Raw genomic sequence first — 14,074 nt, 5'->3', positions numbered from 1 at the left:
GGGAAGTACTTAATGAATGTTCGTTACTATCCATGTGTCTCCTGGGCTTGGAGAGCAGAAAATGAGTCGAAACAACTCCAGATACGAAGGAGTGAATGCATGTAGAAGAGTTTCAAACACTGTTTGAATAGGACGGACGAGTAGGCAAACGTTACCATCCTTTCCCACCTTGAAATTGTGTCTTCTGGTTTGTCTGGGTTTTTGGGTTTTGTGCGTGTTGTTCTTGCTGTTGTTTTTAGAATCCCATTGTACCTTTCTTTAATAAACACTAACATTCCTTCCTATTGTGAGATTTTGTTTTTTTAGTCTTTTGGTTGTTTATTTTTGTTTGTTTTTATTAACAAAAAAATTAAACATCCTTTAATTTTTCTGAAGAAAGACACAGCGGGCTCCTCTGGCCATAGGATGATGTTAACACTTTTCGTCATCCCTCTTTTCTTCTTATTCCCCCAGTTTTGAAAGTATGGTCTTCAGATTCTAAGTGGCTCTTCTTCAAAGACCTATCTGCTTTCACAGTGAACTCTTGGTCTTTGATGACTAAGGACCCCCTTGCTTGCCTGGGTTTCTACAAGAAGGTGTTCTCCTTTTTGAGAACTGGCTAGGTTATAAACATAAAAGTTCTTCCCTGGGCTTCCCTGGTGGCGCAGTGGTTGAGAGTCCGCCTGCCGATGCAGGGGACACGGGTTCGTGCCCCGGTCCGGGAGGATCCCACATGCCGCGGAGCGGCTGGGCCCGTGAGCCATGGCCGCTGAGCCTGCGCGTCCGGAGCCTGTGCTCCGCAACGGGAGGGGCCATGGCAGTGAGAGGCCCGCGTACTGGAAAAAAAAAAAAAAAAAAAAAAAAGATCTTTCCTGAATGGCTCCCGGGCAATTCCTAAAATCTCTTGAAGAAAAAGTTTCCTCACGTGAATGAGTGGACCTTTTACTGTTTCCTGGAGAACTGGTCCAGAGGCACAAGACAGGTGCCAGAGGAAAACTGAGAACCAGGCCGGGGACAGGGAAAGAGTATGGCGGTGGGTGCTGAGGACAAACCATGAAGGAAGATGGAGGATGCAACAGAAAACATGTGCTGTAGCTTTGCATGAGAAGAAGGCTTCTGAAGCCTGTGTTTCCCTCTTAGTTTAGGTTTTACTGAGCTTTCTCCTAGGAGATGAACTAATAGTGTGCATCATTAGGTTATGTTTTTAGGCATAAATCTGTTATTTAAGTAAGGTTATAGAAGCCCTGAGCTTTGCTTGGACTCGATAGGGTGCACACTCCTTGAAGCAAAGGTGCTAGTGTAAAGCACTCCTGTTGGAGCTCTTGGTTTGCTGAATGAAACCATGGAACCTGCGATCCTTGGCACTTGCCATGTGCAGGCTGGCTGTCTCTTTCCCCTTGAGATGGGAGACATTCAGGCACACAGCAGGCACGTGGATCATGGGAATGCATGGGACCACCCTTCTGTGATGGTAACTCACCTTGTGTGAAACATTTGAAAAATATGCCAGAGCTTGGGGACTTGACCTCAGTGAACAGGGGAAAAAAGGAAGCCAGAGGGGAACATGGCATATTTTAACTGCAGCAATTCAGGTTTCTTTAGTCTTCAATACTTTGATTCACTCTCATGCTGTTTCTTTTAATTCGTTTACAATTATTGCTTCAAAGTGTTTTCATTTACTCTGATTCTCGCCTATGAAGAATGAAGAGGCAGGTCATGACTTCCCCTTTCCCCTCTATCATATATTATTGCCAGAAACTCCCTCAACAAAGAAAAAAAATACACACACACACACACACACACACACACACACACACACAAAGGTGGTACCTTCAACTTCACAGGATTTTTCAAAGTATCCTGTCTAGTATTAGCTCCAAATTGTGCACATTCGGAAACAGCAGAGCTGCCACTTCATTACCAACAAAAGATTTTTAATCACAAGGTCTTATATGAAACCTCTGTTCCTATTTGTTGGGATTTAGAATCCACGATGCCTCTAACCAGCTAAGGATATAATGACTAGGTGAGGTCAGGGCAGTGTCCACTGAGCTCAGAGTGGTGAGTGGACACAAAGGTTTTCTCCAGGTACCAGGGACTTGTCTCTGAAAAGCAGTGAAGGTACTTGTTATGTACATTAATCGATTTAGTCAACTGACATTGACAAGTAGTCAAATTATTGATTCGATACTGGACGCTGTAAAATGATTTTGAATATTTTAGGTGAAGGATAGAATGGTGGTAGGAAAAATAGGTTGTTTTTCTATTAGACATTAAGTTTGACTAAAAAAATCTTTAGATAATGCCGAGTGTTGGTCCTTCTAATTTGAGTGTAGGTTTTCCCACCAGAGACAGACCTGGTTGTCTTTACCTTGTCCCATAAACCCAAGAGTAGAGAAGTAGAGACTATTTTGTCGAGCCTGATTCTTCTGTTCAAATAGGTATTGGATTGATATGTAGTGATGTCCATGATATCAAGGTAGAGGCAGCAATAATTAGCTTTCAGGGCTGATTGCCTCTCTCCACGAGAGCTGGGCTTTGGGTCACTCCTGAGCTCCCTTGATTGACATGCCAAAATTTTGAAGAAGTACAGACTTATGGTTACCAGGAGCAAAAAGGTGGTTAGCATTTGCCAAGAATTAATGCCTAAAAAGTGTGACTGTTCTAGAGGTAGCTGTGTTCTAAGAGTATGGTCAAAGGAAGTGGAGTCCTGGGATGTAAAGGTTTGGGGTGAGGAGATTTCTAAGTGCGATTTTACTGGCGAGGAAACAATAATGCTGTATTAGTTTCTAGAACAGTGGTCTAGTCTGAGGTTGATGTTGTGTATGGGCACATTCTGTCCATCTGAACTTTGCTGCTTGGAGGACGTACTTTGGGTTGGAAGGCTCCGTATCACATTTGATTAGATTTTTTGTGAGTCACAGACGTGGAGGGTGAGCCTGGCTCTGAAAAGCTTTATCCTGTCCATTAGCAGAATTCTCAATGATTTGGCCTATTTGTCTTCTACTCTCCCAAGCCTTGGGGTTTAAGAAATGGTGTGTTTCCAGAAGTTTTTCAGGAGTGCACACACTGTTGGATATGGCTTTGGCAGCTGTGCTGTTGTGGTTGTCGAAGTGTGGAAGAGCGTTTTCGTTCTTGGTCTCTTGTTGTGAAGAGCTGGTTCTTATCAGTAGTTCATCCTGCCGGCCCGCAGTGAAATGATGTGATGAGAACGCTCTCAAACTCAGAGTGAACGGGACGTGGCACCTGCCACATCAAACAAAGATAAACACAGGCAGAGGTCACTTTCCATCTTCTATAGACCTGACCTTTATCGACATCACCTGTGTATCCTGCTTTGTACATAAGATTTCACATCCAGAGGCATCGATGTCGTGGGAATGTATTCCAAGTATGTGTTTTTAAGGTTATTTGTTCTTCTGTTTCCATGAACAGATATCAGTATTACCTGCAAGTCAAAAAAGACGTGCTTGAAGGGCGGTTGCGATGTACGCTGGAACAGGTGATCCGGCTGGCGGGCTTAGCTGTGCAAGGTAAGAGAGTGGGGACCGGTGTGTGACAGTCCGTCTTCTGTTGGATGTTGGTGTCGCTGGCCTCTCAGAGGGAAAAGTTAAATTTACTTAAACGATCCCTTAGTAACTCTCACTTTTCATTTCAAGGTATCTTACATTAAAAATGCAGAGATACTGATTTTTTAGAGGCAGGATGTTGGATTTCTCAAAGCTGTTTGCAAATTGCTCATGCTTGTATAATTTTAGTTTTATTTGAAGAAACAGCAGCTTTCATCCTGCCTCTAAGTAAAGCTACATTGCAGGGTTGGTGGAACATTTTCTTAGAATTTTGTCACTGCCCAACATGGTCATATCTTGTGGCTTGACGCTATGACTGTGTGACTTTCACATCAGTTTCAAGTGTGAGAGCTTAAAACATTGTAGTGTAATTTATTCCGACACAGTTAAAGAGAGAAATTTAAAATGCAAGATTGTAATGTGGAATACCAAATGTGTGTTAGAGTACATTTATCTTTCAACTTGTCCTACTTAGATTGATCAGACACCTATGTTTTTATCTTCTCTAAATCGTTACACATATTTACGTAACACACCATGTAATTTTTTACATATCTTTATACATTACTCTTTATTGAGGGGTAGCTTCATTGTCTTTAGTCATGTTGAAAACAAGATAAAAGTATAATTTTTAAAGAGAGATGAGTTTCCCTTGTAGTCATGATTTTCTTTAAAATCAGGTACTGTCCAAATGCAAGCCTGCCAGCCGCCAAGTCCTTGCTGTGTGGATTGTTGTTGTAGAAGCTGAGAACTGAACTTCCCATCTGTAACTGCACTGAAGTTAAACCTTTTGGGTTTGAAATGTCTAAAGAGGCAGCCTTTCCTTGATAACTTTCATTTTGGGGATATTAGCGGGTTAGCGATTTTTGTTGCACGTATGATTCTTAGTAGTTAGCTTCTCCTGTTCCCCTGTGGATTGGAAGTACGCAAAATATGCTGTTCACCTAACACTGGAAAGGGAAGGAGCAATGCCCAGAACAATATAACGAAACCATCCATGGTTATAACTGAAAAATCATTAAAACAGTGGAGAAGACACCCTTAATTGGGGAGAAGAGAGAGAAGATCAATGGGTCCCTCATCTTCATATTGGGTCTTTCTCCTTTAAAATGCTTCCTTTTCACTCACTCTCTTTTTTTCCCTCTCACTCTTTAATCATTGGGCTCATTACAGGCATCCTGGATATTGGAGGACCCTAGTGATAGCTTTCAGGCTAAAGGAAGTTGGTGAACTTACTCTGGGTTCCCTTTTCCTTGGGTCCTTGAAGCTCGCTGTTCAGTCTGATGAAACCTCCTCTAGCTATAATATTTGTAAAATAATTTTTCTGAGAATGCTTATTGGGCAGTTAGAAAGCCACATCAACAGAGATAAAAGTTGTGATGAAATATGACAACAGATAACTGACCTTGGAATTAGGCAGAGCCTACGATCTTTGGTGTTCCTGAGTGCCTCACCTTGTTAATTAGTTATGTGCTGAGTTTGTAGGTGCATCTTTGCCTTCTTGGTAACAGCCTTCTGTGTGGATCCCCTCACTCTCTAGTTCTTGTTACCTAAAAGATACCTGAATCCATTTCTACCTGATGCTAAACATTTTACATGAAATTAAAATTTCATGCTGCTTTGAGTTTTTTTTTTTTTTTTGAGAGCAAGTAGGATTCGAAGCAAGACATTTATAGATTTATGATAGAGGCGCACTGTATTCATTTTACATGTGCTCAAACTTACAACCGTGAGATGAAAGTAGGACAAAACAGAACTTTGGGCATCTTATAACATGTGGAGTTGTTTAAGAGGTGTAAAAATTTGCAAGGATGCTTGCCAAGGGTGATTTACAGTGGGAATTTCCAGCTGCAAATATATGAAGAGATGCAGATGGGTTTGTCTCTTCAGTTCTCTAAATTAACCTTGAGTTAAAAAGTCCCCTTGGCATGGGCTTCCGTGGTGGCACAGTGGTTGAGAGTCCGCCTGCCGATGCAGGGGACACGGGTTCGTGCCCCGGTCCGGGAAGATCCCACTTGCCGCGGAGCAGCTGGGCCCGTGAGCCATGGCCGCTGAGCCTGCGCGTCTGGAGCCTGTGCTCCGCAACGGGAGAGGCCACAACAGTGAGAGGCCCGCGTACCGCAAAAAAAAAAAAAAAAAAAAAGTCCCCTTGGCAGATATAATTAAGATATGTGTTGGTAAATATTTAATAAAAAGATAAATATAGATTTGTTTTAAGTTTTTAAAATAGCTTAGGAATCACTTTCAAATTTCCCCATTCTTTCTAGAAAATTATGTAGCAGTGCTCACATGCTTATATTTACATTATTGCTATGTGAAAGTGGTAGTAACATCAAACCCATCTTGGCACTGTTTTTATTTAATAATAGTACAGAAGTAGGATAAAGTGGCGAGAGTAAATGTGGTGATAAATTTACCCTATTTTAGTCCATCTTTAATGTCATATAATAAAGACTGCCCTCCTTCCCCTTCTTTTCTTTTCAGCTGATTTTGGAGACTATAATCAGTTTGACTCTCAGGATTTCCTCAGAGAATATGTGCTATTTCCAATGGTAAGTGTAATTTCCTTTTTCTTAATTAATTTTCTACCTTCTATGGATATTTAATTCTTTCCTTTGAAAATCTCAGAGGAATTTACACACATATTCCCTAGGGAGAATGTCCCTGCATTTATAAAGTAGGAACAAGTTTTGTAAGACACTGAGAATGGTAAAGATGCCTCTTCTTACCTCCTCAAGACACTTCCCTGCCCCCGGCCCCATCACAGTAGCCTCCACTACTATGTTCTGTCTTCCTTTCTGAGCACACCGAGCTTGGTCCCATCCCAGAGCCTTTGTACTGCGCCTCCTCTGCCTGGAATGCTCGACCCCAGGTCTTCTTACGACTTGTCATTCAGATCTTGATTCAAATACCACCTCCTCAGGGAAGGCTTCCTTTTCCTTGACCATCTATATTATACACTCCAACCATCCAGCACTTCCTGCCCTTTTATGCGTGTACTTCAGAGCTCTTTCAGTATCTGAACGTGTTCATTCTTTCATTTTTATTGTCAGCTGGAATGTCAGCTCTATGGTCCTTAAGCAGGGACTCTATCTCATCCACTGTTGTCTGGCACATAATTTGCATGCATAAACGTCTGTTGAATGCGTCCATGAAGTAAAATGTTTATTCCTGGGTTAAATTAGGGATGAGGCTAGGTTTTTATCCCTGGAGTATTTTTGTTTGTTTCTTGGTAGCTTTGGAGTAATTGAGAAGAGCTTTCATGAGGAAAGTTAAAACATTTGAAAAACCATTTTAGGGAAAGGCTATACCCGCTCCAACATTCCGGCTCTGATTTTAGAAATCACGAGCATTTACCACTTTTTTTTTTCCCCCTGAGGGATAAAGTTATATAAGAAACGGTGCTTGTTCTCAGGGCGACGACATAGTGGCTGAGTCAATAGGAAGTTTGCAAAATCCTAATGCAAATCCAAGTGTAACAAAGTATGATAGGGATTCTCTGTGGGGAGAGGTTACCTGTTTTGGGGAGGTGAGGGTAGGTCGAAAGGCTAATGGTGTGTGAGCTGCATCTTAAAGGATGAGCAGCATTGCAGCAGGCAGAGAGGGAAGGAGCAAGGGATGCTCTAGACAGAGGCTGGAGGAGGAGAGGCGAGGCGGCCTGCGTAACTGGGTGGGAGTCAGCTGGCCAGTCTGATGGCCGCTCAGGGGTGCGGAGGGGAGCGGTGGCAGAGAAGCCTGAAACATCTGAGGAGTTAGAACGCGTGGGCTCCATCCAGGGGTTCCAGGCCCCACACTTTGAGGACCACTGGATTAGAGTAATGAGACCGTTTGCGGAAGGACGTCAGATAAGAATCTGTTGTGGTTTTCTCGGCAAGACATAAGCATTAGGTGTTGGCAGTGAAGATAAAAACGAAAAAGCAATGCAAAAGATATTCTGGAAGTACAGTGGGCAGAGCTTGGCATCTAAACTACTATGGCATATGGGAGAAAGTAGAGGGGTCTGGCGACAAAGGTTTTAAGTTTTGAGAGAAGGGGTAAGTAAGGTTGCAGTTATTTCCTGTGTCAGTGATGAGATGAATCTACTTGGTCCAAAACTTAAAAAAAACTTTTAAAAAATTTTTATACAATTCTTAAAGGTTACTTTCCATTTACAGTTATTACAAAATGTTGGCTGTATTCCCCATATTGTACAATACATCCTTGAGCCTCCCTTATATCCAGTAATTTGTACCTCCCATTCCTTCCTCCCCTACTCGTAACCACTGGTTTGTTCTCTATATCTGTGAGTCTGCTTCTTTTTGCTGTATTCACTAGTTTGTTGTAGTTTTTTAGATTCTGCATATAAGCGATAGCATACAGTATTTGTCTTTCTCTGTCTGACTTATTTCACTTAGCATAATACCCTCCAAGTCCATCCATGTTGTTGCAGATGGCAAAATTTCATTCTTTTTTTTTATGGCTGGGTAGTATTCCATTGTGTGTGTATCCATACACACACACACACACACCCCCCGCATCTTCTTTAGCCATTCATCTGTTGATGGACACTTAAGTTGTTTCCATAGCTTGTCAGTTGTAAATATTGCTGCTATGAACATTGGGGTGCATGTATCTTTTAGAATTAGTGTTTTCTTTTTTTTCAAGATATATACCCAGGAGTGGAATTGCTGGGTCATAGAGTAGTTCTATTTTTAGTTTCTGAGGAACCTCTCTATTGTTTTCCACAGTGGCTACACCAGTTTACATTCCCACCAACAGTGTACAAGGGTTACCTTTTCTCTAAAGTGGTCGAAAACTTAACCTTATCCTTCTAGGTTAGGGAAATACTGCAAAATCTCTAACTTTTTATGAATAGCTCTCTCCTTATTCTTCTTCCCACCAAGATAATAGCAGTATTATCTTGGGCCTGCTGTTTTTTATGCCTTATTAATTCCACCGATTAAATCAACCTCCATTCAAAGAGATTAACATATTACTTAGCAGAGAAGTTCTTCATAGGACTTGGTGTCAGTATCTGTAACAACTCAGCAGCTCACACAAAAGTCAGGATGTTTTCTGGTGTGCTCCACGGAGGAAAGTGAAAGTGATACCTTAGAATTTTAGAGAACGTGTATGTTTGTGTCAAACGGAGACAATGAATTGGGTTGATAATTTTTCACAATTTTTTTTTTTTTTTTTTTTACCTTTCTCTCATTAAAGGTCTTTATCACATAGCCTTTAGGCAGAGATCAGGAGAATTTTCAAGGGTGATCACGAGCATGAGATGTATGAGTTTGTAGGTGGTAAAATGCTTTGACAGGTTAAAGTGCTGTAAGGCAGCAAGGAGTTATTTTGTGTATCATACCTTTTTCAGAATAAGACCACGTCTCCGCTGGGCTCTAAGCAAATCAGATATTAAAACAGCAGAGACCTCATTCAGTCTCACTGTGCCAGACAGACACCGATGTTGTTGTCCTTGGATCTAAAGCTTCCCTCTTTGGTATAGTAGCTGCTAGTGACAGGTGGCTGTATACATTCAAATTGAAATTAATTAGCATTAAATAAAATTAAAAATGTACTTCCTCAGTTGCATTAAAAAAGTGTTCAGTAGCCACGTGTGGCTCATGGCTACTGTACTGGAAAGCTTGGGTATAGAACATTTCCATCATTCCAGAAAGTCCTACTGGACGGCCCTCAGGGTGACGTGGCAGAAGCTGATGTCAGCATGCGTATCTGATTCGTGAACATTCCTAGGCTTCTGCCATCAGTCATGTATCCTCTCCTCCGCCCCACGACCCTGACCCCTGTTGTATCCTCGATACACTGTGGCCTGTGGTCAGGAGGTTTAGAGTATAGGGGTCAAGTGTTCTGTACCCATATCCTGGCCGTGCCACTTACTGGCTGTACAAACTTGGGCAAGTTATTTAACCAAAGCCTCCATTTCCTCATCTAAAAATGAGGATAACAAGCCTAATCTGACTGTGAGGATAAAAGGAGAGAATGCACGTGAAGGACTTAATCGGGCACATGGGGAATTCTCAGTGTTTATTTAGTTGTCATCATGATCACCGTTGTCCTCACATTATTATTATCAGCAGCATTATTTTTCTGTCTCTGTTAGGCAAGCACAGGATGCTGAAGGGTGTCTTTCCAGGCAACAATACTCTGTGCACTTTGAAATGTGAGCCGACAGAGGACAAGCAGAGTGCATAAATTATCATTCAGCCGCTTCGCGTAACTTGAACCCTACTCAATACCCTGTAATGGCCTATATGGGAAAAGAGTCTAAAAAAGAGTCGCTACGTGTATATGTATAACTGATTCACTTTGCTGTCCAGTAGAAACTAACACAACATTGTAAATCAACTATACACCAATAAAAATTAAAACAAAACAGAAACAAAAAAACCCTCGCTTGACAATATGAAACTGACACGTTGCATATTGAGCTCAGCTCAGCTCAGCACAGTCAATGTTTATTGATCGTCTACTGTATGTTGAGAGTTTATACGCTGGCATTGTTCAAAGCCCTGAGTTGGGCCCTGGAGGCAGTGTGGAGGCTTGCTGTTTGCTGACCTTAGGTGCCTGTCATCTAGCAGAGGGAGGGAGACAAGGATAAAGGGTGAGATGAGTATCCAGATAACTATGTAACAAAGACAATAGGTAGACGATGGTAAGAACTCTAAGAGAGACACACAGGGCGGAAGAGGTAGGTCCAGAGAGGGAAAGGCTTCTGTCCCACGTGAGAGAATATAGAAGCCCTGTCCAGGGAGTGGTAGGTGTGTCAGGACCTGAAAGATGGGGTGAGATGTGAAAGCAGTTTGTGTTAGGAAGAGTCGGCCTGAGGTCTTGAACCCTTGAGAGAAGAGGTCTGAAGGGGACGGCTGAGCCACACTGAAAAATGGTCTGAATGCCAGGCCCAGGTGTTGACCTAATTGAGTAGGCAGTGGGGAGCCATGGAAGGTTGCAAACTTTCTGCTTGGTTCCACTAGAGCTTTCAAAGAGAAGAATGCATTCCTTTGGTGGGGGAGGGAAGATGGGATGAATGGCTGTGTTTGATCTTATAAAGTAACCGAATTTGTCAAATGGCATTTCTGCAGCCGGTCAAAGAACAAAGTTAAGTACACAGGGCGCTCCCCAGGTGTGCAGCTGTGTGCAGGCTCTCTCTCTGCCATTTTTCATCCTAGCGCGGCCACTCTTGCCTGGCCCTGTGGTGGGACCACATACCTCAGGGAGGCCCCAGACACAGATGGAGGCGGTGGGGTTGAGTACAATAGCAGAGGGGTCCCTTTGGACTTTTTCTTCTTTCAAAGTAGGAGACAGCAGTTTATTGGAGCACTTTTTGATCTTCAGTTATCTGTATTTTATTCTATTGCCACATGCCTTTTATTAGCTTTTCAAAATTAATATTGAGTTATTTCTAATACTCGGCACCTGGATGCACAGACATAGCTGGATTCCTAAGCCACGTGGCATCTTTGTGATTCCACAGCATAAAACTGAAAACATCGAGCTTGTTTCCTATCATGGACTAGTTGTTTCAGTGGATGGCTAAACAGAAAACAGCAAATTAATCAGTAACACATGAAAAATGAGAGCTGCCAGCAATTCCCTCCGTCTTCTCTAAGGTGTCTCAGGACCATCTGCAGAGCTATAGAATTTCTAATATATAGTTGTGCTCGCATGTTCCAGCTTTAAGAAATATTGATTTTCTCCAGTTGCATCATTTGAGATGGGATGTTTCTTGCAGTTTTGAGGTGTACCTTTGGGGGGTAGTGTTTCATGAAAAGCTGTTAAATTGGACGTCATCTTGATATAAATGATATTTTAGAACCAAGGGAATGAGGCGTTTTGGATGTTTTCTGTGAAAACATCAGTCCCCCCCCCCCCCAAGTGTCTTTGATGAGCCTTGGAAGGCTCACCGGGACACACAGCTCGGAGCCCCTTCTAACGCCCCCTCTGGAGCTCAGAGGAAGACGGAGCACATCTGTACCCTCCTTGGTGCTCACCAGCCTGGGGGGCGTGGAAGTTGCACCTGGGAAGGGCAGAGGCATCTGGGCTGGAGCCACTGAAAGGGATGGGATGAGCTATAGAATCTCCATGCCTGTCAGTGTCTCAGGAACTGTTTGGTCTCCCCATCTTGGATGTATTCCTCCAGACTCCATCTCACTTTCCTGCTAAATGTTTAACAAGCCCTTTAAATACTCCCGCCGTCATTGAAAGGGAGTTGGGAAGCAATGTGTCCAGTTGACTCTAATCCCATGGGAGCCAGCACAGCACTGGTCCAGGGGCCTGGGATTCAGTTGGTCGAGACACCAGCTGGTCAGCTCCCCACCTGTTACCTTCTGGAGCTCCGCTGTGGCGGTTGAGCTGTCGTGGCCTCTTTTGTTCCCAAGGCCCCATCAACTAGTCTCTGAATGAGCCAGCTCTTACTTCAGGTGGCTCTGAATTAGTTTGCTGGGATTGTGCTGGTGGATAAAAAGGCCAGGCACAGTCCCTTCTTGGGCTCAGCTTTGGAAGGGATGATGACCTGGAAACTCATTTGCCTGTATATCCTCACTGTTAAAAATGTGTAAGCACTTAACAGAGGATTTTTTTGAACTTTTAATTTTATATTGGAGTATAGTTGATTACCAGTGTTGTGTTAGTTTCAGGTGTACCACAAAGTGATTCAATACATGGACATGTATTTATTCCTTTTTCAAGTTCTTTTCCCATTTAGGTTGTTACATAATATTGACCAGTTTCCCTGTGCTATACAGTAGGTCCTTGTTGGTTATCCATTTTAAATATAGCAGTGTGTACACGTCAATCTCAAACTCCCTAACTATCCCTTTCCCCCCAACCCTACCCCCTGGTAACCGTAAGTTGGTTCTCTAAGTCTGTGAGTCTGTTTCTGTTTCTTAAAAACCATTTTTAATGAAAGTCCAAGAGGCAGGCAGATAGGGAAGAAGAAGGTAAATGAAAAAAGAGCTATTCCCAGATCCTCCAGAATTTAGATGGCAACCCCAAGTATGCCTTGAAATAGCCTGTTATAGTGGAGAGCCCTGTTACAAAAGTAAAAATGAACCTCTGTCCTAAAAATGACAACCTCTAATTCAAAGGAGTAGGGGCTTCCCTGGTGGCGCAGTGGTTGGGAGTCCGCCTGCTGATGCAGGGGACACGGGTTCGTGCCCCGGTCCAGGAAGATCCCACATGCCGCGGAGCGGCTGGGCCCGTGGGCCATGGCCGCTGCTGAGCCTGCCCGTCCGGAGCCTGTGCTCCGCAACGGGAGAGGCCACAGCAGTGAGAGGCCCGTGTACCGCAAAAACAAACAAACAAACAAAGGAGTAAAGGGAGACTGAGGAAGTGAAGCTAATCAGGAACAACTTCTAGAAAAAAGAGAGCTTTTAAGGTTTGCAAGCAAAATAGCAAGTGACCTTAACTGCTTTCCATTTTGATAGGATTTGGCCCTGGAGGAAGCTGTTCTGGAGGAGCTGACACAGAAGGTGGCCCAAGAACACAAAGCCCACAGGTAAGGCGGGGGCTGCCAGGCCCAGCACGTGGCCACCGTCCTGTCCGAGGCAGGAGACATTCGGCCCCTCCGCGCAAGCCCCGGCTTGAGTCAACACAGTTCTGTTTCTTGTAGCAAGTGATTCAGCTCCGTTCTGAGAGTGCATGTAGATTTGAAAGCTGTGCTACCGCTCCCCTTTCTTGTTTTCTCTCTCTCCCTTTTGTTTTTTCCTCCCTCCCTCCCTTTCTGTTTTTTTTTTTTCCTTTTTTTCTTTAACACCAGTTGGCCCACATGTTGGCCAGAGGAATTCCTCTCTGTGACCTTCCTAAAACTGTTGCCAGACCTGGGAAGCCTGGGACTGCTTGTGCTGAGTGCAGACCTCAAGAGCTGCTTTGGGTGGGAAAGTCAAGGTCAGGAGGGGAAAGAGTGAGATCTAAGACATCCCTGAGAGCTTGATCAGGGCTATGTGGAGCTCTTTGGGACATGTGCAGTGGTCCTAGACTCTTCTCTTATCTTGGTTACTTGGCTCCCAAAATGTCATCCTCAGAAACTTTTGCCTTTCTTCCTTCTTTTTTAACAGTGGAGATTTTTTTCCCAGGTGGGAGAAAAATACATTTTTTTTTTTTTTTTAAAGCAGGCAGCATTATTCACCAGGATGTCTGGAATAATTATTTAGTGTTTTTAGGGCTGTAGCTCTTAATTAAATATTTTACCTTCCTCTTATTATTCCCTGTTGAGTAAAAGGCTACTGAGGAGTATGTTAATGCATTACTTAGTAATGCACCATGCCTGCACAGTTGGTTGGGTGACAATGGCTTTTCCCAGAACTAAAACCACAGTTCTGGAATTTGCCACCAGGAGGGTAGGATCTTCCACTGACTTTATGGCTCTTAACCATTTCCTCCTTTGATGCTCTTTTGATTTTAGTGGAATCCTGCCAGCAGAAGCTGAGCTTATGTACATCAATGAGGTGGAACGTTTGGATGGCTTTGGACAGGAAATCTTCCCTGTGAAGGTAGCATACCCTCTCCTTGCTTCAGCCGTCTCAGAACAG

The 14,074-nt window shown here is 43.3% G+C and overlaps 1 protein-coding gene across 10 annotated transcripts in view; it reads left to right on the top strand.

Annotated features, from left to right (window-relative positions):
- PTPN14 (protein tyrosine phosphatase non-receptor type 14) overlaps window positions 1-14,074 on the top strand; it is a 189,796-nt gene that overhangs the window by 110,102 nt on the left and 65,620 nt on the right. For all 10 annotated transcript variants that reach the window (XR_003794562.1, XR_003794566.1, XR_003794567.1 and 7 more), the window contains 4 exons: window positions 3,415-3,512; window positions 6,033-6,100; window positions 12,971-13,041; window positions 13,948-14,035. Coding sequence is in view for 3 of the 10 variants with exons in the window: in XM_029230104.1 (XP_029085937.1) it covers window positions 3,415-3,512; window positions 6,033-6,100; window positions 12,971-13,041; window positions 13,948-14,035 (325 nt within the window). In the remaining 7 variants the exon portion in view is untranslated. The remainder of the gene's footprint in view (window positions 1-3,414; window positions 3,513-6,032; window positions 6,101-12,970; window positions 13,042-13,947; window positions 14,036-14,074) is intronic.

Source organism: Monodon monoceros, unplaced genomic scaffold (assembly GCF_005190385.1).
Source record: "Monodon monoceros isolate NGI ecotype Baffin Bay Population unplaced genomic scaffold, NGI_Narwhal_1 Super_Scaffold_18, whole genome shotgun sequence".
NCBI classification, from domain to species: domain Eukaryota; kingdom Metazoa; phylum Chordata; class Mammalia; order Artiodactyla; family Monodontidae; genus Monodon; species Monodon monoceros.
This window is presented reverse-complemented; position numbering and strand designations above follow the sequence as displayed.